The sequence below is a fragment of the Nothobranchius furzeri genome, chromosome 14, assembly GCF_043380555.1.
Source record: "Nothobranchius furzeri strain GRZ-AD chromosome 14, NfurGRZ-RIMD1, whole genome shotgun sequence".
Classification (NCBI taxonomy): domain Eukaryota; kingdom Metazoa; phylum Chordata; class Actinopteri; order Cyprinodontiformes; family Nothobranchiidae; genus Nothobranchius; species Nothobranchius furzeri.
The window spans coordinates 11,081,884-11,106,573 of record NC_091754.1 but is presented as its reverse complement, the minus strand read 5'-3'; the positions used below and the strand labels follow the sequence as shown (position 1 = coordinate 11,106,573).

The following is a 24,690-nucleotide window of genomic DNA, read 5'->3' as shown; positions in this document are numbered from 1 at the left end:
CACATTATTGAGCAGACTTGTTCAGCCTTGATTTTAAATCCTGCTGAGCATGTCTGTGTGTCACAGTTTAGTCATACTTCTTGTATTCCCTCGGAGTGTCAGAGCTGCTTTTGCAGCTTGATAAAGTGAGACCTCTGCTGTCCAAGTGCACACAAAACATTCCCTCATAAAAACAGCTGTTTTAGAATCAAACATGCATTTGCTGTTATGCTTTTATACAATAATTTTTAAAACGGCATTATGTCACATCATTTAATTTCCTTAAAGGTCAAAATACATGCAGAATGCATATATTTTTGTTCTTATTTGTCTTTCAGTCTTGTTGCACATACTTCCCTTATTGTATTTGAAATGATTATCCATGACTTATGTGCTAATTTCTAGTTTTAAAATGTAAATCCTAGCATTATTAGTTATTTTATTTGCACATTTGCTACCCATAGTTTGCGCTCAGACAATTTTCAAATTATCTGGTTGTTAATGAGCAGTTTGATTACTTTAATAACACCAGCAGTATTTGAGCAAAAATAATAACTAGTAATTAATCAGGTTTTAATCATCTATACTGAATTATGAATTGTGAATTCATCAGCAAATTCAAAAGGCTTATTTGACACAAAATATTCACATTTTGATCTCAATATGATTAAGTACAGATTATGAGTATGGCATCATGAAAAAATAAAATAAAATGAAGCAAAAATAAAACAGATTTTTATATAACCTAAGCTGGTCGTACATATCTGTAAATATCGAGCATTTGTAGCATCGCAACATGATTATAAATCGTTAACACGGGAAAACGGATCAAAGTGAGACGTCTTTTCTTAATTATCATCTCTTTGTCGCGCCGCAGCAGCAACAAGTGAAGCGCATCCGTGATGTTTGTCCCTGCTCGGTTGCCGTTGTACAGTTCCCTTCCAACAACAAGAAGACTTGCGCTTCCACTGAGCTGCACTGATTTGAATGTGTTAAAATTCACCCGCTCACATTCTCAGCAGTGACGCCCACATAACTGGACTTATTCAAAGTTACCGCATTCACCCTCTCGGCGAGTTTCCTCCGAGTTCCGCAGCGCAGTTGGTAAGTTTAGTTAGCTTGTTGCTACGGGATGGAAGGCAGCCATCGTAGCCTCACCTTCACTTTGATCGTGTCATCGATTTTAAGATAGTTTAATGTTTTGGTAAGTGTGCGTTGTGTGTGACGTCAGTCGGTAAAGAGAGCGTAAACGGCAGCACCTGCTATAGCAAGTTCATTATAGAGCAGTACCATCAAGTGTTGGCTCGCGGGCCACTTGTGGCTTAAAGAGGGAGAGGATATGGGCGCCATGGATTTGTTCTTAAGCAGCAGTTAAAAAATAAAATATGTTAATAATAATCTGGTTTTGGTACTTGGATTAGTAATTTAATTAAACATTTGTTTGTGTTTGTCCTCCATAATACTTTCTAATAATTACTTTGTTTCAAATGCTTTAGTGTTTTTTAAGATTTCTGATAAAACAAAAACATTTTAAGCAACACAGACAGGTACTTTAGCAACATAAGAAAGTTTATGTAAATCAGATAAATGCTTCACTTGTGCAAACTAACTTGCTTCAGCTCTAGGGGGTTTATATATGTTTGATTAAATAGGAAAAATAACATTTTCTAACAGAGAGGCAAAACGTCTGATTTGCCTTCATGGCAAACTTTGTTAGTGACCCAGACGATGGGTTCAAAAAGAATTAGTAAGCTGCCTTTGAGATCATGTTTTCATCAGCGAGAGCAGTAAACTGTGTGTGTCTCTGGCCAACAGGTGTTTAATAAGCAACAAACATTTGGAGACAGAAGATGATTCAACTTTCTTCCTCTCAGCTGATTAACTCAGAAGAAACAGCAATAAGACTTCAAACAAAATGCCTTTAAGTGGAAATTCAGCGTTCTGGAGCAAAGAGTGCAGGGGGTGATGGAGAACCAAGAGGAAAGGTAATACAGACATGCTCTTTTGCAGACGTTTGTGTGTTTTTTTTTTGTGTTATTTGTGCTCCTCTTGTCTTTGCTGGCATGCATAGGCCTGCAGAGGCTGAACACACTATTGGTTCATATGGAATGTAATCCAGCTTAATCTGGTCTTTACATAAGACTGTTAACCCAGTCATTAGTCTCCAGGTTTAGGATTTTGTGCTTTAGAACAAATGTTTCCAGGTTGTGTGTTATTTTGATTTCCACTTTAACACCAGCTTGTGTGTGTGTGTGTGTGTGTGTGTGTGTGTGTGTGTGTGTGTGTGTGTGTGTGTGTGCAGGGCTGCAGAGGAGCAGGCCAGCGCGGCTCCAGAGCGAGGCCTTCTCCATGTGTGGCGTTCAGTGGGATGCAGCCATCAGCTCTACCCAGAGAGGGTGCTGCTGTCTGCACCCGTTCAGCAGGTCTCCCTGGGAGAACATCACGGCCTCCTGTTGGCACAAGGTGTGTGCTGTAAAGCTGGGTTGGGTAATGATCGCCTCTGAATGAGTCATTTTACAAAACTGAAACTTTGTTTGTTACTTAGATGGCGTGAGGACCTGGATTTTGCTCCTTCTTTAAAATGGGAGTTTGTTATTTATTTCAGGAAACTGATGTTTCAGCCAGGTGTTTTCTTCCAGGTGGTCAGGTGTTTTCTTTTGGAGAGCTGTCATGGAAGGGCCTGAGCATCCCGGTGTCTGCTCCGGTGTTGGAGGTCTCTCTCCGGGGGAAGAACGTGGTCCGTGTGGCTGCTGGAGGATTCCATTGTGGAGCCATAATCGACCAGGGCCATGTCTACATGTGGGGGGAGAACACTGCAGGACAGTGTGGGGGCTCAGCGGCAAACATCACAGGTTTGTCATTTTGATTTGATGCTCTGACGTGCTCTCCTGTGGCTCTGATGAAGCAGACGTTTGTCCTGACAGTCTCGGAGCCCAGCCCGGTCAGCGTGGTAGACACGGAGGTCGTTCCTCCAGTGTCGGTGCGGGTCGTTGACCTCGCCTGTGGACGGGAGCACAGCCTGGCCCTGTCGGCTCGGAACGAGCTGTGGGCCTGGGGGAGCGGCTGCCAGCTTGGCCTGGTCACCACAACCTTTCCTGTCTGGAAACCTCAGAAGGTCATTTAGGTCACGGCTGATTAACTTAGCTGCTTTATTGTATCGTGTGGATTTATTCTCCAGATTTGCTTTGGTTTTTGTTTGGGCTGCAGGTCGAGCACTTAGCAGGAAGACACGTCATTCAGGTGGGCTCTCTGGTGTTTTTATGGCCTTCAAGCTTAAAAACGAAGAAGAAGATTTCTGTTATTTTCCTCAACAGGTGGCATGTGGCGCGTACCACAGCCTGGCTCTTGTTCGAAGTTTACCCGCTCAGGATACGAACCCCCCTAAAATAAAGGAACAAGGCCAATCACCTCGCTGTCCAGCGGCGGTCAGAGACGAGCTGTTTACCTCTGATGATTCTCACTACTGCCCCCTCGGGGTTGAGCTCACTGAGGTCATGACAAGCGAGGTAAATGTCCCACACACGTAAACACGACACATGCGTTCATGTTTCTGCACGTCTAGACAACATTTGTCACAGTGAGATGTTGAATTTTGGCTCGGGCTTGATGTTAAGAAGTTTGTTTGCATCTTTCTTTGTGCGTAAGTTCAGAGGACACCTGTAGACTTCCTGTTCTCTATTAACACTTGATGCATTTTTAACACTCGGCGACCATCCGATGATCAGCACCAAGCAGGGGTGGTCGTATTGAGTTTACCTCTGTTATAGAATTATTTCCAGAGCCGGCGCTAACCGTCTGATGTTCGGTTTTGATTCGCGTTCCAGACGTCCCCCAGAAGACAAACTCCCAGACGAAGACTCCATCCGCAGGGAATGTCGTCTGGCAGCAGTCCTGGCTCCGCAGCCACTTTTCCCTCATTTTCTGTGGAATGCCGCTCTAACTCTAAACAGTACGTGTCTCTAAGACACGACACACTTCTCTGTCAGACGTATTTTCATACTTGTCATCATTTTTCTCACATTTCCATTTGTTTCTTCTTTAGAAACCTCTGTAGGACTCTTCCAGTAAGCGCTGAGTCTGAGGAGAGCACGGACTCTGAATCCCAGACCGATGGCCGCTCTAAAGACCACTTGGTGTCCAGCTGGAGAACCAACAAGAACTCGGACTTCCCTGATGAGCTGGAGCTTCAGAACCTCCTTGAGAAGCTTTCTGATCATTCGTTGGAGTCGGACCGAACCACAGCAGCAGGCGATGCAGACTCGGTGAGCAGCCACACTTCAGGTGAGGATTTCTGTTGTTTTTGTTTGATGCATTCTTTGTTTTTGTTTTCCTTTCTGGGCTCAGTTTGGAGTCTCTCTCTCTCTATCTAGATGATAGCTGTGTTTCTTCAGCTCCATCTTCAGATCTGTTAAACTCCAGTTACAACGACGACTCAGCGTCTAAGAGACAAACTGTCAGGTAAGCCCAGTTTAGTTGACTTCTCAGTCATTTCACTTACATTAAAGACAAACTCGGACTCCTGGCCGTAACACGTCTGACCGTCTGTCCTGCAGCATCTCTGGGTCGTACCCGTCTCCTCCTGTGTGTTTAGAAGAAGTCCGTCTTTGTCTGCAGAAGGAGCGGCAGGCCCTGCAGGGGCAGAAGAGCTCCAGCCTGACAAACATACACCAGAAGGGGAAAAGTGCAGCCAGCAGGAGGCGCTCTCATCCCGGGACCCCCACCCACGGTAGGAATGGAAGGGTGTGAACAGCTTAACTGTCTTTCTGGGAAATACGCTTCTTTTCTTTTCTTCCCCAGAGTTGGACGAGAAGATTGAGGAAACTTTTGGTTTGACTTGTTGTCGACACTTTTAATCTCCCTGCTGCATTTGTATAAGAAATGCACCAACAGGGCAGAAAAGTCAGATTACCGGGATGATTAGAGTTTAATCAGATTCTTGGGTGGTAGCGGACTCTAGAGCCCTGCACTGGAGCCCTAGGCCCGCGGGTCGGGCTTCGGGCCGACGACTGTGTAATTACCTCGGACACGGGCCGGGCGCCTTTATTTTTTAATGGAATCCATAGAAAAACTGAAACACTTGAACGCAGCAGCACCTGCCTGCTTCTCACACACCATTAGCTCAGTTAAGGTGTGTGTGGTTTATAAACGCACCTATAAACGATATCTCAAACTGCTGATTGTGCCCCTATTCTAACACGCCATTTTATGTCCACTCTGATGTCAGAAACCATTCGTTCATTCTCATGAAAACAGCAGCATTCTATTTTTCTGTGAATAAATTTGCTCTGCAGTTAAAAAATACAGCACTCATCGCTGGTTTTTTCTAACTGGAGAGCGCATTTTCAGAGCGGCTGATTAAATTTACAAACGCATCCAATTAATGTAGTGTTCGTAAATTTCATCTGCCGGAAAATACGCTCTGTTAGGAAAAAAGCTGCACTGATGCTGTTTTTCTTTCTTTTATTTATTTTTTTTTTTTTTACTGCAGAACGCTTCCAACAGATAATCAGAACGCGGAGCATTCTATCACGCTAAAACATTATGAAAGGTTAAAATAAAGGTCGGGCTCGGGTCGGGCCAGAGAACCCTGAAAACCTCCTCGGGCCGGGTCGGGCTGGGGCTCAGATTTTAGGCCCGTGCCGGGCTCTAGCGGACTCTTTGAACTTTAATGGGATGTAGTTAGGATGTTTGTCGGTCCTGTTCCTTATCTTCCGGGTTCAGCAAAAGGCTCTGAATATTTCTACAGTATCTTGTCTTAACTTCGCCGAAAAAACATGTTTAGGCCCAAGAAGCGAAAGCGCTGCGAAGGCTTCTTGTTTTCCTAATGTTTACTATTATTCTTCCTGCACACAAAATGGTATTTTCATTATTATTGCAAAACTCACCAAGTTTTGCACGTCTAGAAATGTTCAAAAGTCAGGGAGCACAGGAATCTGGGAAATTGCAATAGAAATGGTGAAAGGGTGCCCCTAGTAACAGAAAAGTACCACTAACCTACCATTTACTTTAACGTAGTTATGAAATTGACTATTCTTGTGAAACTTACCAAACCGCATAAAAAAGTCTTTGAAACCTATGTTGTAAAATAAACAGGAAGTTGCGATTTTGACCCCGTTTTGGTTGTTTATAGGGTCCGCGTCTGATCAAACTGCTCCTTTAGATTTTAGCTAAACAACTTGAAATTTGGTGGGATGAGCGATCAAAACCGATTTAAAATGAAAGGGCGGGGCCCGGCCTCAAACCCTCATAACTGGCTGTAATTTGATCATCAAAATTCGTGGAGTCACGAAACATGCTGGTTGAACCTAAAAATAGTCTCCTACACCTATCTCCTGCGTTAGGTTTTCACCTTTCTTTGCTGACATGTTTCGGCTGCCGGGTGCCTTCCGGCTTCCTTAATCCATCTTTTGTATTTTTGTTGTTCTGTGTTTATGATCCGTGTGCAGTCACGGTCCATCATATGATTTTCCTGATAGGTATAGGAGACTGTATGAAAACCGTTAGCATTAGCAGCTCCACCACACAGCTGAACTCCTCCAGGCTTGTGTTATTTATGGAGATAAATTATTAAGGTTGCAAAGCAAACAAAGGTCCTAAAACCTTTTATCGTGCGTGCGTCACCGTCGGTGACAGCTTTTAAAGATCTGGCCTTAACCCAAGGCTTGTATTTTATTTTCTTAGTGCAATGTTGTTTTTATTCTTGTTTTAATCCTTGTCCTGTTATTATTATGGCTGCATGGTGGCGCAGTGGTTAGCACTGTTGCCTCGCAGCACGAAGGTCGCAGGTTCAAAACTGGGCTGTGGCCTTTCTGCGTGGAGCTGCGTGTTCTCCCCATGCATGCGTGGGTTTCCTCCGGGTACTCCGGTTTCCCCTCAGATCACAACATGCCCTATAGGTTATACATTGTAAGTCGCTTTGGATAAAAGTGTCTGCTAAATAAATAACATAAACATAAACATATTACTAATACATGTCTGTCTGTGGCGTCACCCCTGTGCCTGTAAGGCGCTTTAGAAATAAAGCTTGAGTTGAGGAAACAGGTACACTGTAGCTTTTTCACCCAGAGTACGACTTACAAGGCATCCCCTCCTCCTAGAGACCGCTGCACATTTATTAAAATATGAGTAAAGTTGACCTTTAAAATAAACCAAATGAAGTATTTCCTGTAACGACGTGTGGAGTGGCAGACGTCTGCAGTCCGTGGTAACTGGCACCAGAAGAACTTCCCATTTCCAGAAGTTTCAGGAACATAATGATGAACGTTTGTCTTTAGTCCAGTCGGACTGAGAAAGCTTCTAGTTTTAGCAAGAATTTGGATTTACTACGAATGAAAGAACAGAAACGATCATTTGATTCCTGCTGCCGTCGTTTTCGTTCAGCTCACTTCTGCTTGTGTCGTCGTTTTAGAGTACATGAGGTGTGTGTGTGTATGACTCATGTTGGGTGTGTCCTGATTATCTCAGGCAGGTGAGAATGTAAGGAGATTAAGTTTGAGTAATAAGTTCCATGATGTTTTATTTATAATAATAAACGTTTTATGATGATTGATGGTGTTGCGTTCAGGGTCTCCTCAGAGGCGCCGTCCGTGTGTCTGCAGGCCGTTTACCTCGGCTCAGACTCCGGCCGCAGGCCCCGACGAGGCAGGAGACGGACTGCCGTCTCTGGATACTGAAGTGTGGAGCTGGGGTCGCGGTTCTGAGGGCCAGCTGGGTCATGGAGACCAGCTCGCCAGGTCTGTAAAACAAGTGAAACACCATTTCACTATAAAACTCTGTTTTTAAACGCGTGTACTTTTTTTGTCCAGGCTCCAACCTCTTTGCATCAAGCCTCTGACAGGACAGGAAGTCATCAAGGTCACCGCAGGGTCGCACCATTCTCTGGCTCTCACTGCTCAGTGTCTGGTAACAAACACAAAGTTTGCATAAATTCAGGTTTCCTGATTCCCCTCCGGTGTCCTGAAACACACACAAGCTCTAACGCATTCCTGCGCGTGTAACAGGAAGTGTGTGTTGCAGGTTTACTCGTGGGGCAGCAACATGTGTGGACAGCTGGGTCACGTCAACAGTCCCGTCACGGTGCCACAGCGGGTAAAGGTGAGTCCCGCCTCAGTCGGGAGGGACGTGTGCAGTGTCTCGCTGCTCTGACTCTGCGGTCTTCCACAGCAGCCCGGTGGTCTTCGTGTTTGGGATCTGTCGGCTGGCCAGAGCCACTCCCTCTTCTTGGCCAATGGTGACTGCGTCCAGCCGGTGCTGCTGTACTGCGGCCAGCAGCAGCCGCCATCGCAGCAGCAGCTCAGTTGTAGCTCGTGCCAGAGCTCACCTACCAAAGTGGAGAGTTGCACGGTCAGACCGTCCCCGCTGCCTTTCCGCATCGAGGTTTGTGGGTCAAGAACAAAAATCTGAGGGAGGTTAGGGTGCATCAGCTCAGTATGATAATCTGATCAGCCATTTTCATGCAGACGGGTTACATCTGCAGCGTGCGCAGTGGCGGTCAGATGTGTGCCGCCTCCACCGACATCAACATTCAGGGTTTTGTCGCAGCTATCCACGAGCTGGCCTCCAGAGAGAGGGGTTTTTACTGCTGGCTCAGCGACTTTAAGAAGGTTTTTCTCACTCCGTTGCGTAAAAAAGGTGCCTGTCTGAGTTTGTGTGGAGATCCAGAAGGAAGCGCAGCAGCTGAAGCCAGATTTGTGTGTTTCCTCCCACCAGAGAGGGTCTGTCTGGCGCTGGGCGAGCTCTGCACACACCTCTTCTTCTCCCTTTGTGAGACTTTTCTGCACCTGAGCGTCCTGGTTGGTCGTCACGCCACCTCACTCAGCTACTTCCTACACAACGCGCAGAGTCGTGATGTCACTTCCTTTCCCTTGCTGACACACACACAGCATTTCCTGGACATATATAAAAAGTAACCATTTTGTTGAGACGCAGTAATTCAGCGGATTTACTCGTGTTTTTCCACTAAAATGTGAAATAAAACGATAATGAGATTTTCCACGTGTCTCGCTCTAGGTACTGTCTCGCCGTGGGTGACTTCCAGGTGATGGGTGGATTCCAGTCCCTCCATAAAGCCTCTCTGTGAGCTCTTTTATTTTCTCACATCTTCTTTTGCATCAGAGAGCCACCCTGCTGGGGTGTGAGGAGAGAAAAAAGAGACGTGCTATCCAACACTACAGGCTGTTGTTTAGCATCAGAGAGAGCTGAGTGCTTCCCAGCTAGTAGAAGCTAACAGTTAGCATCAGCAACTCCACCACACAGCAGGACTCCTCCGGGCTTGAGTTATCTGTGGAGATAAAACATCTCCGTTGCAAGTCAGAGGTAAAGTTGTGTTGCTGTTATCCAATCCAGGGCAGTCAGGAAGTAGGACTCCAAAACCTGCCATCTGATGCTCAGACTACTTACAAGGAATCCATTCCCACTAGAGACCTCTGCATTATTAAACCAGTGTTCAGCACCTTTACAGCAATCCTCATACTAAGCTAGCATGTAGCGACAGTGGAGAGGAAAACTCCCCTTCAACAGGAAGAAACGTCCAACAGAACCCGGATCCGTAGCAGCCACCTGCCTCGACTCACTGAAATAGCTGGAAAAGATGAATTATTGATAATAATGATTGAGTTGATGGTTTAGAAAACCTTTAAGCTCTTCGTCTCACCTGGAGATAATTTTTTAGCCTAAACCTTTGTGTTGTTGTTTCTCCATAGTGAGTGTATGGGACACCAGCTGACCTTGCTCTCTCAGCTGAATCTGCCGGACCAGTTAGTTAGTGGGGACGTTGATCTGGTTTCCATGTTCTACTGGCCTCTGCAGCAGCTCCACCACTATAACCGAGTCCTGCTGAAGATGGCAGCCTGCTATGATGTGGTGGGTCCAAACCCCCTCTGCTCCATTTTCTCCTTTTCCCTGATATCCTTAATGTCACTTATGAGTTATTCTATCTTTCTCCAGCTAACCGTGGAGTACCAGTCCCTCCATCAGGGCTGTAGCCAGTTTGAGACTCTGTCTTCGTTTCTGCTGAGGAAGCAAAAGGAGGCTGAAAGCACCTTCGTTTTCTGGAAGACCCAGTCGGGAAAAGCTAACGTGAGAGCAAATACTTTCATACTAACCTGCTTATATGATTACATTTTTTACATCATAGAAATAAAAAACATCCTAATTTAACAAATAAGTTTGAATGTTTTTTAATTGAACGTGTTTCTCATCTCACGGTCATGGATGAGTTCATGTGTTTCCAGATGTAACGGGCATCTTTTTGTCACATTTCAGTCAAAATGTTAGAGTTAATTTAAAACTTGGGCATGTAAATATGATAAAAAAAGCTGCTTCAGTTCATTTTTCTTAATGTATAAATGTAGTTTTTTATTTTCAGGAGGCTTTGCAAATCCCGCAGCGACGCGTGGTGTGTGAAAGCAGCAACAGGTCTCTGGTCCTGCAGAACTCGGGTCGGTTCTCGAGTCACTGGTTCATCCTGTTCAACGATGTACTGGTGCACATGCAGGTACACACACACACACACACACACACACACACACACACACACACACACACACACACACACACACCCCTTGATTTAAGAGCAGCTTCCATCTGTTGGTGAGTTATAGTTTACTAAACATTCTTTAAGTCGATGCTTAAGTTAGAAAAAGGAACAAAGATGATTAATAACGTTTAAAAGAAATGACATCATCATCATACTTAAATCAATAAAACATAAGAAAGATCGAGGGTTCGTGTCTGTCTGCCTTTCCGCTGGATCTGTGTGTGAATTCTAGATTTTCGGATTTCATCTGTTTATCGTGTCTTTCATTCTCTCAGGGTGCAATTCCCTCTCAAAGCTTTGTGAGTATCTCCGGCATCCTCTGTCTTAGTTTCACTTCCAGCCAGCTGCAGCGGAGCTTTTAATGTCCAGGTTTCTGAGTTTCAGGATCAGAGCAGCTGTTAAATGTCAACACGGGACTTTAGGTCATTTTCCAGCTCATCCATAGAGTTAGTCTACATTTGAACTCTCAGAAATGAACTCGGTATTTTAAGTAATATAACATTATCATCATCGTTTGGGGTAAAATGATACGGATGTTCCTGTGTTGACATTTCTGTGCACGGTTTGGTGGATTTCTGTGTTCAGTAGGAAATAAAACTGCTGCTTTGTGTCTGTTTGAGGTTTGTAAGGATGCATCTTTAACCAGCGGCTTGTCGAGCTCACCCTCACACTTTGGTTCTGTGCAGTTTCCTGTAGAAACACACTGCTAAGGTCTTCCTTTCACACACCGATGGGGACAAAGGAGTTGAAATGTGACGTGTTTGCATGCGCCGTCTTATTTTGAAAGTGGGTTTTAAAACATTTTTCCTTCTCACAGAGTTTTACTTCCAGGTTCAAACTGTTATTTTTGGTTGTTTGGATTTCCTCCAACTCAAAGAAATCTACAGCTAAACACGAACCGAGACAAATCTGTTGGTCATCTGTGCCACAGACGGCCAGGATGGAGAAACGTCGGAGCGAGTAACGGTTCCTCATGTGAGGATTTCAGAATTGTTGCAACTTCTGTCCCTGCTTTGTGTCTCTTCCTCTTTGCAGCTCTCCACACATCGTGTTTTCCCTCTGACGTGTTTGTGGGTCAAACCAGTGACTGACGACAGCAGCGGACTGTGAGTTTGTGATAATGAGTCGGACTTAAGTTAGCTTAAAAGCTTAAGTTCACAAAGCAACAAACATTTAACACTTTTTTATTTATTAGATTTTATTTTAATTTTTTAAACAATAAAATATTCTACTAAACAAAAAAAGAGCGTTTATTTTTAACAAAACAATGCGTGAAAGAAAAACAAAAGTCATCTGAAAAGGAAGCTCATCCTTGAATTTACAGTTTCTTGTCAAAACGATAATTCTTTGTGTACATGTACACATTAATATTCACACCTCTCTGTATGCATACATATTCACTGTTATGTACATTTACACATGCATCTAAATGCCTAACATGGGTTAGGGCTGCTCGATAATGGCAAAAATAATAATCACGATTTTTGTGACTGAAAGTGAGATCTCGATTATTTGAGACGATTTTTCAATTTATGTTGATTTTATTTGTTTTTATTCAGTCATAAAACTGCTCAGGGCACAATCAGGACAAAAATAAATAAGAAACAAGTTTAGTGTTGATACATAGTATGTTGGGTTATGTTTAATGAGAAATGAAATTAGAGTTTCAGTACACACAATTCAGAGATCAGACATACATGGGCAAGACACGTGACAAGAATCGGTGACTGTGGTCCTTCGCAACACGAGTCGCGCTACCTTAATAGATGAAAAGGGAATTACATGAGGATAAATTGGGGGAGGGAAAAAAGGCATACCAGAGTTACTCCTGGCAGGCCTCAAACATATAAGCACGAACATCACAGTTCACAACATGAGACTCCGATAGGGAGGCGGGTGGGGGTGGGGGGTGTCTGGGATCCTGTTTCCCCAGTGGGAGCAGCCCTGTGTGGCGCTCAGCCAGCTGTATCCAGAGGAGGGAGGGAGATCTTGGGAGGAGCATAGAGCACATTTGAGTTCCTGCAGGTTGATGACCTCGCTAGGCAGAAGTCCACAATCTGAAGGCGGGGGGGGGGGGGGGGGGGGGGATTCACAGCATCTGTCTGCTTTCCTTCCTTCGTGGGGTTTGTTGTTAGCAGCTCAAGGCTGCCTTGGCGTCAGATTGGATAACAAGACTTTGTTTGGATCAGGCAGAGATAATTTTCCTCTCTGCCTTGAAGTCTGTATTGCTCATTCAAGTCCTCCAGTGAAGCCAATTTAGGTTCTAATCGCCTCTGTCAGTGTGCCCAGGGCAGCTGTAGCTACATCGTAGCTCATCACCCCCTGCGTGTGAATGGGTGAATAACTGATTGTGTTGTAAAGTGCCTTGGGGGGTTGTAGAACCCTAAGAGGGTGCTATACAAATACAGGCTGTTGTATAATTCTGAGAGAAAATGTCATAAATCCAACATTAGATCAGATTTTTCAGATTATAGTCGGTGATCTCTGTTTGCCTTCTCTCTAAATCTACTAAATGAAATTTGTTGACATTTTTGAAAAAAACGTCATTTAGTTTCTAATTGGTTTTAAAGAAAAATATTTGCAAAAAGAGAGTGGATATTTTTCAGTGGGATGCTGATATTAGCGGGAAATTATGTAAAAATACACAAACGATTAAAAAAATATTAAAAATTATAAAACTGGTACTTTTAGTGGCAAGTCCAACCAATGTGTCCCTCCCTCTTTAATCCGCTCTTATTATAAAACACATCAAACTTGGACTAGCTCATTTCATAATGACAGAGTCCTTAAAACATAGTTTCTGATTTTTTTAAAACTTTATCTCTTTTGTGAAAGTTAAAACATTGATTTCAGCATTTTATTTATTTATGTAGGCCTATTTATTTTGCATCTGAGCCACATATGGACACCTAGACCAGTACCCCAGCTCCCTTCCCCGAGGGCCGGTATCCAGCATGTTTTAGTTGTTTCCCTAATCCAACACACTTGAGTCGTCTGTTCAGCAGCTCATCAGGCCTGCTGATTAACATCAGGTGTGCTGAAGCAGGAAAAACAGTGAACATGCTGGAAACCGGCCCTCTGGGAAGGGAGCTGGGGATCGCTGACCTAGAGCCTTTGAACCTGGACTAGATTACTGTAATAGCAGAATCCCTAAAGCACTATTTGTGATTGTGAAACTTTTTTTTTTATTTGTGGAAAATAGTGTTTTGCTTTTATTTTACAAACATGGCAATGAAATTGTGTGAAAATGTACAAAACTGAAACTAATCTTGCCAGGAAGGACAGCTCTCTGGGTGCTCAGCCTCGCCTCTGATACCCGCAGATACAAATACTCTCTCATGTCACCTAGCAGAGCATTATACACACACATTAATATAGATTATGCCTTTTATACTGATCAATTATGTACACTTTAATACTCTTTAAAATAAATAAAGATTACTTATTTACTCTTTATATTATTTCTTAAATTTTGCATTAATTTACGGAGAATTTTTTTCCATCAACCCAGCGTTGGAGTTGGGGATGGGAGATACGGCCTGAAATCAACATCACGATATATTGAGGATTTCTTCCCGATAACGATAAATAGACGAGAACCAGGGGTATACGCGGAAACAAGAGTTGTCCACTAGATGGGGCTGTCACCTATGTTACGTTGAGACTCAAGGCGGTACCAGTACAAGCTGGGACATGAATGTTGCCAACCTACACACACCTTTTCATTTTTTATTATCAAATTTATTAACATGAGAAAAATTATCTCAATAAGTGTCAGAAATTTTGAGAGGGTGTTCGCTGCAGAACCACAAAGGCGGAGCTGCACCAGAGTCAGCCCCGCCCATTCACGCAAACAGCCTAGCCCACTGACTTCTTCTGTTTTTTTTTTGTTTTTTTTTTATTTTATCGCAAACTAACCTGACCCACATGAATTACGGCTGTTACTAGTTTACAAATGTTAATGCTATGTTCTATGCTCCAATTAAGCAAGATAAATATAACTTGCTACATGACAAAGCCTGAATATATCCCGAAATGAAAAGGTTTCTTTTAGCGAATATCTGTCCGTAGCCGCTCCAACAGAACCGGGCTAAAGCAGCATTTAAGGACAAATTTTAGTGTGTTCTGGTGGTCTAATGGCAAGAGCGTCGATTTTAAGTTTTGCTTTCCCCTCAGCTGATGTTGGTTCGACTCGGTGGGGTCGGCATCAATCTATTTAGCCAGCTGAAACATTTAATTTGTTCATATTTTAGTTGTAATGTTTATTTTCTGCAAAATATTTATGTCTCTAAAAGTTCTTTGAATTTGATCGTTCCTAAACAGCATTTTAGTTGAAACTCTGCTCACAAATGGACTCACACTGGCTAAATAAACGAATAAATAAAAAAACACATTAGTCATTATATTTTAAACGGTATACCAATAAATGGTTAAAAACATAGTACTGGCAAGTGTAGCTAGAAAAGAAGAAAAAGGTTTGTGCCGTCACCGGGAGGCCAACCTGCGCAAAACTGCATGCCAGCTGACTGCACAACCACTTCACCACTACATCTGACAACAAGCTGGTGGCGTCACGTGTAACTGTGCCATCCAGTGTGTCTTTGTAGATGGGATGTATGGTTTTTCTAGCGGTGTCTCAGTAGAAGTCATTTCAGAAATAATTTGTCAGAAAATTCACAGAATATCCAGATTTGAGAACCAAGAACAGACCCGCTTCGGAGGAGAGGACCAAATTGAAGCTGAGATGGGAGGGAAATGTGTGAATGAGGCCAAAAATGGCTTTGGCATGTTTCTTATGAGGAAATGACAATATAACATGATTAAAAAGTTACAAAAGTTAGATTTTTAATTATATGGAACCTTTACAAAAACTGTTCAATTCACTTCTCAACTCCGTCCTCAATCTTGCATTTTAGATGAAACTAGCTATAACACCCTCTATGGTTCCAGAATGCTATCAAGTCTGACAACTGGAAGGAATTGGGCTGATTCAGGAATGGGCGGGGCTGATTCAGGAATGGGCGGGGCTGATTCAGGAATGGGCGGGGCTGATTCAGGAATGGGCGGGGCTGATTCAGGAATGGGCGGGGCTGACTCTGGTGCAGCTCCACCTTCTGGTGCAGCTCCACCTTTGTGGTTCTGCAGCGAGCACCACTTGGAAATTTTGATAACGATAAATTTTCCATTTACTGCCCAGCCCTAACTGTAGTTTATGACTTTCTTTAAATATGACATAAATAAACATTTTAATTTCTTTCTCATTTTTAGTGTAATTTCAATGTAAATGAGTGGGTGAACGTCCCTTTCTTGTACATTTTCAGCTACGCCATCAAAATCACATGTCCAGAGGAGAGTTTCACCCTCGTGGCCTCGACGCCGCAAGAAAAGGTTCATTTATATTTTGTCCTCTTGTGCTGTCTGATCTCTTTTTCTGATTTTGATTTCTATTTCTTTGTCGTTTATTTCCTCAGAACAAGTGGCTCAGATCTCTCAACCAAGCTGTGGACCAGGTTCTGGGCGGTGGAGGTCAGAGGTCATCACCAGGAGTCACTGCCATGTCACGCACCACCTCCTACATGTTCACCATGGATGAACGACTGAAAGACGCCCAGTACACCGGAAGCTGGCACGCTGGACGGGTCCATGGCAGGTCAGAGAGGTCATCTGGGTTCAGATCTGTCACTGTTTACGCACACACACACACACACACACACACACACACACACACACACACACACACTCGCTAAAAGAAAACACTATAAGACACGTATTCATGTGTGAGTGTTCCTCCTCAGAGGAACCATGAAGTGGCCAGATGGACGAACGTACAAAGGAAACTTTAAGAATGGACTGGAGGATGGGTGAGAATTGGTCTAGCAGCAGAAAATCAACTTTATTCATTTAAAAAAATTAAAATAGAGTTTTGTTGTGATTGACCAAAACTCTTCTGTGTGTTTTGGTTTTAGTTACGGAGAGTGTTTAATACCCAACAAAGGGCAGGACAAACCCGACACCTACCAGGGACAATGGAGGGAAGGCAAGATCCACGGCTTTGGGAAGTACAAGTCAGTATCAGAGAGAGGGTGTGAAGCAGCAGAACCCAGCGTACACTCTGTCATCTGGTGTGTGTGTGTGTGTTTGACTCAGGTATGCTAGCGGTGAGGTGTACGAGGGCTGTTTCTGTGATGGACAGCGTCATGGTTACGGCATGCAGAGTTCCGGTAAACTGGCCCGGACCTCCTCCAGTGTTTTCATCGGCAACTGGGTTCACGACAAGAAGGAGGGATATGGAGTCAACGATGACATCACCAGGTCTGCCCGTCGGATCTGCCACGGACCGCTGCTTAAACAACATAGTAAACATCCTGTAAACAGCTCATGTATGCATAAACTGCGTATTTTAGACTCTGTTCTCATCTGTGTTTGTGCAGAGGTGAGAAGTACATGGGGATGTGGCTGGAGGACCAGCGCCACGGCAACGCCGTGGTCGTCACCCAGTACGGCCTTTATTATGAAGGCACGTTTAAGGACAACAAGATGATCGTAAGTCCTTGATGTGCAGACATTCAGCTGTAAAACATCTTTATTACAAACTATTAGATAGTTTTTTATTCATAAAGTTCTTCAGAAACGCTTCCTGTTCTTTTCCTGCTGAGGTGCAGACTGTGTGTCGAAGGCCTGAGTTTTGTGTTTCGTCTGTCAGGGTCCAGGTCTGCTGATTTCAGAGGACGACACCGTTTTTCATGGGGAGTTTTCTGAGAACTGGACCATCAGCGGGAATGTAAAACCCTAAAATGTTTACCTGGCTTTAAAACTTCAGCTGTAACTTCTTTTTAGCTACCAGTGTTGTTGTTGTTTGTCGCTGCACACCAGCGTGTATTTTGGCATGACTGTGTGTGTACTTTGCTTTCTTGCTTCGCAGGGAGTCTTGACTCTTGCCAACGGCGACTGTCTGGATGGAGCTTTTGCTGGAGAGTGGAGAAAAGGCCTGAAGGTGACGGGAACGTACACCAAACCTGCCCTGGAGGAACGAGACCACAAAGAAAAAAACATCCCACAGTGAGCGTCATTCTGTTCTCTCTGGGCTCGGCGGTGTGAAAATACAAAGTCTGATTTATTTCTCGCTGTGTGTGTGTGTTTGTGTGTGTGTGTGTGTGTGTGTGTGCACGGGCATGCACACACACAGCTTGGGGCAGTACGTGGTGCCTGCAGCTCAGAGGTGGACCTGTGTGTTCGGTGAGTGTTGGAGCCGACTGGGCTGCGATGCCGCTGGGAGAGGAGAGAGGACCGCAGCCTGGGAGAACATTGCTGTTACCATAACAACGGCAAGGCGACAGGGGTGGGCCTAATCACTGGGCCTCTATTTGTTTTTAGGCTTTATAGTATCATCGACAGAATCTAATCGTGCGTGCGTGCGTGCGTGCGTGCGTGCGTGTGTGTGTGTGTGTGCGTGCGTGTGTGTGTGTGTGTGTGTGTAGTCCGGACCTCAGCAAATCTCAGAGTAAAGTCCTGGAGAGTTTGGAGTTTATTCCTCAGTACGGAGAACCGGTGACCACTGAGAATTACGACGGCACAAGGAGGTACCTGGCTAAGGTACGAGTGACTGGGATTTATTTATTTATAAATGCGAGTGGACCTGTTTCTTTGCTGATGATGATGATAACAGTTGTTCATGTTGCTTGTGAGGCGTGTGAGACCCCCCACCACCCGTTAGGCTGGTTGGTGGAGACTTTGGTGACGGCCTACAGGATGACCTACGTCGGCGTGGGGTCCAATCGGAGGTTACTCCAGCAGGCTGTCCAGGAGCTCCAGGCATACCTCGCACACTTCTACACCATCATCAGGTAGCTTCTTCTCCTAGCTGCTCCGTCTGTCGCCAGGCAACAAACTGAGAACATCATTACATTTAACACATTTATAAATGTCTGTTTCTTCTCCTGCAGGTTTCTGTTTCCGGGCCTACCTGATGATGGAGGCGTCATCCCAGAACCTTCCCAAACCAGACGCAACTCCGAACTGGAGCACGGGTCGGCGTCGAACATTTAAATCCCTCAAATAAAACACGAGTGCAGCAATATTTATCTGATGAGAAGTTAAACTTCATTGTTTTGTTCTCCATCAGCGTTGTGGTGATGAGCACCTCCTCCCTGCTCCTCCCAGTGCTGCTCCCTCGACTCTACCCTCCTCTCTTTACCCTCTACTGTCTGCAGAAGGAGCAGGAGGAGGCGCAGTACTGGGAGCGCATCCTCCGACTCAACAAACATCCCGACCAATCCCTGCTCAGCTTCCTGGGCGTTCAGGAGTGAGTCCGTCTGGAGGAAGTTCAGATTTGTGAATGCTCGACGTAAACTTTGGTTTTTCTCACAGGAAGTTTTGGCCTCACTGGATGTCGATTCTGGGGGAGAAGAAACAGGTCGGCGTTTTTCTTGTGAACATTTTAAACTTGTTTTAAACGAGACAATGTGTAGTTGTTACCGTTAATCTCCGGAAATATCCGTCGAAATGTTGTTAAGAATGACATAAATGATGCCCAGTTGTTGAAAAATATTGGCAGTTTGTCACAAATAACCAAAGAAATCTGGTCTAAAACACACGGGAGCGGGTCTATGTCTCTGGGCGACGCCATATTAGATGCCATGATTCCTTCTACGGGAGCCCATGAGATCAAAATGCATTTACAGATTTACAAAACTCACCATTCATAAACGTTGTTTTACACTTTTACCTCTTTGCTAGTTGTAAGTGATGAAAGGGAGTCTGGTGTGCTTGTTATTCTGCTGACGTTTGCACCCTCTGGGCTTTTTGACCCTAATGGGCATCCGTTGGTAAGATTTTACTCCCAACACAAAAATACTACTTACTTGCAATGACTTAGGTATCTACTGCCCCCTGCCGCCAGGAAAAGTACACACTGTCACTTTAAACTCACCATCCATCTGTTGATACGAACTGCATTTCATCCCGGTCTTTTCCCCCTTAACTGTCCTTTGTACTGATCACAGATCGTGTCCAGCAGTAGAGACGCCTGCTTCGTTTCTGCTGTAGAGACGCTTCAGCAGATCAGGTAGCTCCCTCGTCACCTGCCACGGTTTAAACATCATCAGTGGTGTTTGATAGCAGAGACACAAAAGTCAGAAGAACCGAGCAAATTCAGCCCTGATTTTAGCCTGTCAGGCACTTTCTGGCTTATGGTTAGCTGGAGAAGTGTGTGTGTGTGTGTGTGTGTGTGTGTGTGTGTGTGTGTGTTAGCAAATTATCTTGTGAACTACAGGTTGAATTTTAATGAATCTTTAGACATAAACTAATGTTTGATGTTAAAACAAGATGGCCACTGCAGCTAGTACAGAAACGGCTATGATTCTATAATATTAGATCTTCATTGATTTATTTGATTCTGGGGGGCAGACGAATAAAGCTTGTAATAATATTTCAGTAGTAAGGCATGGATGGGGTAACAGGGATGGGGGTCAAAATTGTGACACAAAAAATCCCTGAAATTACAAGATTTCTTTCACAACTTGGAGTATTTTGTAAATTTCTGTGATTAAATGCAAAAATAAAACTGAGAAAAATTCATAAATCTGCAAGAAAAGTCAGATCTTCAAACATTCATGTCATAAATTATCTAGGGCAAAAAAACACGGGTGTTTGTTTTTATTCAACGTTTTCTTTCTGATCAGTGTCTGTCTTTAAAGAGGTTATTCACTGAGAAAACATTTGTACTTCATTTTTAAATAAACACCGTATTTTCCGCCCCGTAAGGCTCACCTGGTTATTGGGCGCACAGCCAATCAGCGTCCTACTTAAAGGTTTCTCGTGGCCGGTCGTCCGCACAGACACCGTGCGGGTCCCCATTTTCTCCACGGTCCGGTTCACCGGGATGTCCAAGGTGAGCGGGACCTCGTCCATGTTGGGGATGTGCTGGGGCTGGATGTTTGTGTCAGCCATCTTCCTAGTGCAACAGGAGCGGAACAACTCTAGCTTCTCGGCGTAGTCGGCGGGTAGCTGCTGCGAGACGGTAGTTCTGGTGCGGATAGAAAGCGCTAAAGTGCTCACCTCCGCATGAAGCGAAAACACCAGGAAGGACCTCCTATGAAGTCCGCAGTGTCCATCTCTCGTGCTAACGCTGCAGCTTTGAGACGAATGGAGTCGCTTCTGCTCGCCGCTCGTGAAGGGTGGGCGGCGCTACGGGCCGGCTCTTTGTTTTCCTGCGGACGCAGGTGTGGCTGGCATCACTCACGTCCTTAATACGTGTATAAAAGGTGCATCCGTATTAAAAGGTGCACTGCCGGTTCAGGGGAAGACCAAATGTTTTTAATAGCGCCTTATGGTGTGGAAAACACGGTAATCGGTCACTGAGTTTTCCATACAGGCTGAACATGAAAATAGTCTCCTACACCTATCTCCTGCATTAGCTTCTGATAGAAAATAGATGGTGAAACTCTAGGATCAGAAAATCCTGACAGATCTACGTCCCACTGTTGGTATTGCTTACATTATCACAGTACATGATCACTTTAACGGGTTTCTGAAAAATCCTACATCATTTCTGAACGGGGAAAACGCCGAAAAGCTACTTTAACATTCATAGACTCACCCATATTGACTCACGACGGGGAAGGCTGTTGTTGGTTTAGCGCCCAGGAAACAGCAGAAGGCTAGTAGAAGCTAACAGTTAGCATTAGCGACTTCACCACACAGCAGAACTCGTTGAGGCTTGTGTTATTTGTAGAGATAAAACATCAACGTTGCAGAGCAATTCGAGTCAGCGAAAGAGTTGTGTTGCTGTTAGCCAGTCAGAGGAGAGATGTCCAAATATCAGTAAGAATTCACCTCCTGCCGTCCGAAGCTACTCTCTCCTCCGGCTGACTTCTGCATCCTCAAACAGGTGCACCAGAGCTTTGTTTCCCCAGAGTACGACTTACAAAGCCTTCATTCCCGATAAGGACAACTGCAAATGTATTAAAATATGAGTGAAGTACCTCTGGAATTGTTGGCTCTTTTCTTGCAAATAAGCGATTCAACAAAGAATATCAAAGTATGCCTTTGATTAAAAAATATAGATTTTATTCTTTTACATTTGAAATGTTTCAACATCACAATAATCTTGGACTTTCTGAGAATGTATTAATAGATTAATGCAGGTTTTTCCCAATCCAGAATACCAGAAAGTATAAGACAGTACTACATTATACTAAACGCTACCTGATTTTGTACGTTTTGCAGTGTTGATGTTCTGTCTTGTGCACACAGCACTACCTTCACACCTGCTGATAAACTCGTGGTGATCCAGAAGACGTTTGAGGAGCTCACGCTGGAGGAGAAACCTTTCCTGGATGGAGATTTCTTGTGGTGCATGGATGACCTGTTCCCACTCTTCCTTTACGTGGTGCTCAGAGCGAGGTGTGCGATCGGACGCTGACGTTCTCCGTCTCATCCTGTTGGCTGTAAATATTCCTCTCCATCTCCATCCATTCTGTGTCCAGGATCAGAAACTTGGGAGCTGAAGTCAGCCTGATAGAAGACTTGATGGATCCCAACATTCAGCACGGAGAGATGGGACTGATGTTCACGACACTGAAGGTCTTGACTTCATCGCTTTTTATTCATTCATTCATTCATTCATTCATTCCTAATTCTGGAATAGTATGAAGATTAAAATGACTCCTGAAAAATCTTTGAAAACTTGATGATTTTCCCAGTTTCTACCAGGGATTTTCCATGATTATAATATAAATATAATTAAATTTGTAGTTTGCATGCAGTTTTTTTACAGATCAGTTTGTTATTTCAACACGTAGTGAGTAAACATTAGCGTTTCTGCTGCAGGCCTGCTACATCCAGATCCAGCATGAATCCACTACATAGGAGCAGACAGGAAGTGGCTCCAGGTAACGAGGAAACAAAACCAGTCACATCACCAGGTTCCTGCTGGCGGACGGACGAGGTCGGACTTCTCGCCTTTCCTGGATATTTGTTAATCATCAACATCTCTGAGACCAGAATCAACTTCACGGTCACTGATTTCAGCTACACGCTGACGTCAAAAATGTTTTACACACACAAGATTTCCACCATTTCTAATTTTTTGTTTTTACAGTAGTTAGTACAGTTTATTTTTTTTCTAAAGGAAGATACCAGAATAGCCCGCTGAAATGGTCTAATGTACATTTTTTATATCTAATCTAATTTAATGATCTTTAAAACAAAAATCACTAATAATAAAACTACTAATAAAACAAAAATATATTTTTCTAACATTTAATCTCTCCAGAAAGGGAACTTTTGGTTAAATATTTAATTAGCAGATTGTGTATAAATTATATGATATTTTATACAAAATACTGTAATTAAAGTATTTTTATTATAAAAAGCCTTTGAATAAACTGGAAAGGTACACAAACCTCATTGGGTAGCTAACCTAACAAAGTTTAATATAAATACATATGTTTGTTTTTGTTTATTCTAACATTTGCACATCTAATCATGGATAACATTACAAGGAATGTTGGTTTATTTTATTTTTCTCATAAATGTATCAAATATACCACAACCGGTACTTTTAGTAACTTTAACATAAGGATGTGTACTGGTGAAATTCTGGCGATACGATGTGTATCACGATACAGAGACAACGATACGTTGTATTGCGATGTATTTTGCCATACATTCGGCCAGATGATATTAGCGATTTTTTCAGACTGACTTTATAGTAGGAAAATTCAATGAGCAGTCCAAACTGATATTTAATATGTTTAGCGTGAGGTATCTGAACCATAATAGAGGGATTTTGTTTCAATGGTGGAAACAAAATCCTCTGCACATTGCTGCCAACTAGCGGTCGGCGTTTGAATTGCATCAAACGAAAAGAAACACACAAATGTTTGCACGTAATTTTTTTCAAAAATTTGATACACAGCTTTTGAATATCAGTATATCGCAGGAAAAATATCACGATATATTGCCATATCGATATTTTCTTACATCCCCACTTTAAAATGTATTCTCATTGCTACTGTAAAAGTTATGGGTCAAAGAAAAAGAAATATTTAGAGTTTATTCATTGAAGAAAAAAAAGTCTTTGAAATATTTAGAATATTGGCTTTTTTACCGATATTGCTGACTCATTATTTTCGATATCGATATAAACCGATACCGATATTTTGCCATATTAAATTTTAATGCCTGATATTAATAGTAGACCAATAATATCGATCATCCCTCATTTAGAGGAGATATTTTGTGTTCATCACAGCCAACATTTATTCTGTTTGTTTGATTTTTGTTAGAAATAAAGGAATAAAAATCTGCTCCCAGCTGGAAGGGAACGTTTTTAATAAAGTGGCATTTATGGGCGTTTTGCACTCAGATGATGCTTTTTTTTACCAAGTTGTCTTTTATTTTAATTTTTTTTCGCTTTATAGGGAAAAAATGAGATGAGATGAAACCCGTAATTCATGTGATGCAGATCTGGAATGGAGTTTTGCTTTTTAAATACCAATAAATGGGTTTTGAAACTTTCCCGGTGGACATTGGTCTTTTATTTCATGACGCATAAAAATAAGAAATCTCCATTTTCATATATTTTCACTTTTTTAATAGTTATGAATCAAAAATTCACAAACAAGTAAACTTAGTGGCATTTTCTGAGTAATGCCACAAAATGAGCACAAGGGGGAGCCAATGTGACGCTGTGAAGCTTAGTTCTGAGTTTGTCTGCCGGAAGCTGCTTTGTGAGGAATAAAAGTGGTAAAAACCAAAATCTACGCATGCAAAAGTCATGAAACGGAATAGGGAGATAACTCTGATGTTCAGATTAATGCTCAGAAGAAAATAAGTAATTTCTATGTTTTGTCCAGGCTGTCCCCTCACGGGGTCAGGTCGGGTAAAACACCAGAGGCTGAGCATACATTAAAATCAGATTAAATGGTGAAATAACTCCATATTCCAGGACTTACTACCTTCATACACACAATAAATGCTTATTATTGGTTGCCCTTTCCAGTCCATGTGACCAGGCGCTGAAGCAGAGTTGGTTCACCGAAAGCCAGGAAGCTCCGAGTGTTTAAAAAATACCAAAGCTGCTGGCTGCTGTTTTGGAAAGATCTGAACTTAATGTGCTTTGAGTTTAGGAGGAAACAGATGACACAAGAGCGTCTGCTGACATGCTAAAA

General features: G+C 43.2%; 1 protein-coding gene across 2 annotated transcripts; it reads left to right on the top strand.

The window, feature by feature from the left end:
- The first annotated feature begins 924 nt into the window (after positions 1 to 924).
- LOC107390231 (alsin) lies at positions 925 to 22,600 on the top strand. Of its 2 annotated transcripts, XM_015966829.3 has the most exons (41): positions 925 to 1,083; positions 1,795 to 1,964; positions 2,282 to 2,442; positions 2,619 to 2,831; positions 2,904 to 3,094; positions 3,187 to 3,219; positions 3,294 to 3,485; positions 3,804 to 3,928; positions 4,022 to 4,260; positions 4,350 to 4,437; positions 4,533 to 4,705; positions 7,544 to 7,712; positions 7,785 to 7,881; positions 7,996 to 8,073; positions 8,143 to 8,355; positions 8,439 to 8,610; positions 8,689 to 8,884; positions 8,989 to 9,054; positions 9,681 to 9,840; positions 9,925 to 10,056; positions 10,346 to 10,474; positions 10,792 to 10,815; positions 11,552 to 11,622; positions 15,838 to 15,904; positions 15,988 to 16,166; positions 16,312 to 16,377; positions 16,483 to 16,581; positions 16,664 to 16,828; positions 16,948 to 17,059; positions 17,220 to 17,297; positions 17,439 to 17,575; positions 17,703 to 17,855; positions 17,995 to 18,109; positions 18,203 to 18,360; positions 18,460 to 18,543; positions 18,639 to 18,818; positions 18,884 to 18,929; positions 19,519 to 19,580; positions 21,770 to 21,919; positions 22,003 to 22,099; positions 22,346 to 22,600. In XM_015966829.3, exons 2-41 carry the CDS (start codon positions 1,945 to 1,947, stop codon positions 22,382 to 22,384), a joined length of 4,929 nt encoding a protein of 1,642 aa, XP_015822315.1. In that variant the 5' UTR covers positions 925 to 1,083; positions 1,795 to 1,944; the 3' UTR covers positions 22,385 to 22,600. The 2 variants fall into 2 exon arrangements, with proteins under 2 accessions (XP_015822315.1, XP_015822317.1); XM_015966831.3 differs by lacking the exon at positions 10,792 to 10,815.
- Positions 22,601 to 24,690: the final 2,090 nt, after the last annotated feature.

What these genes read in the sequence shown, in the direction of transcription:
- LOC107390231 (XM_015966829.3), top strand. Translation starts at nt 1,945, where the DNA reads ATGGAGAACCAAGAGGAAAG. An exon ending in TCCCTCCATAAAGCCTCTCT is followed by an intron (nt 9,055 to 9,680) that starts GTGAGCTCTTTT and finishes GTTTCTCCATAG; the next exon opens with TGAGTGTATGGGACACCAGC. An exon ending in AAAGAAAAAAACATCCCACA is followed by an intron (nt 17,576 to 17,702) that starts GTGAGCGTCATT and finishes GCACACACACAG; the next exon opens with CTTGGGGCAGTACGTGGTGC.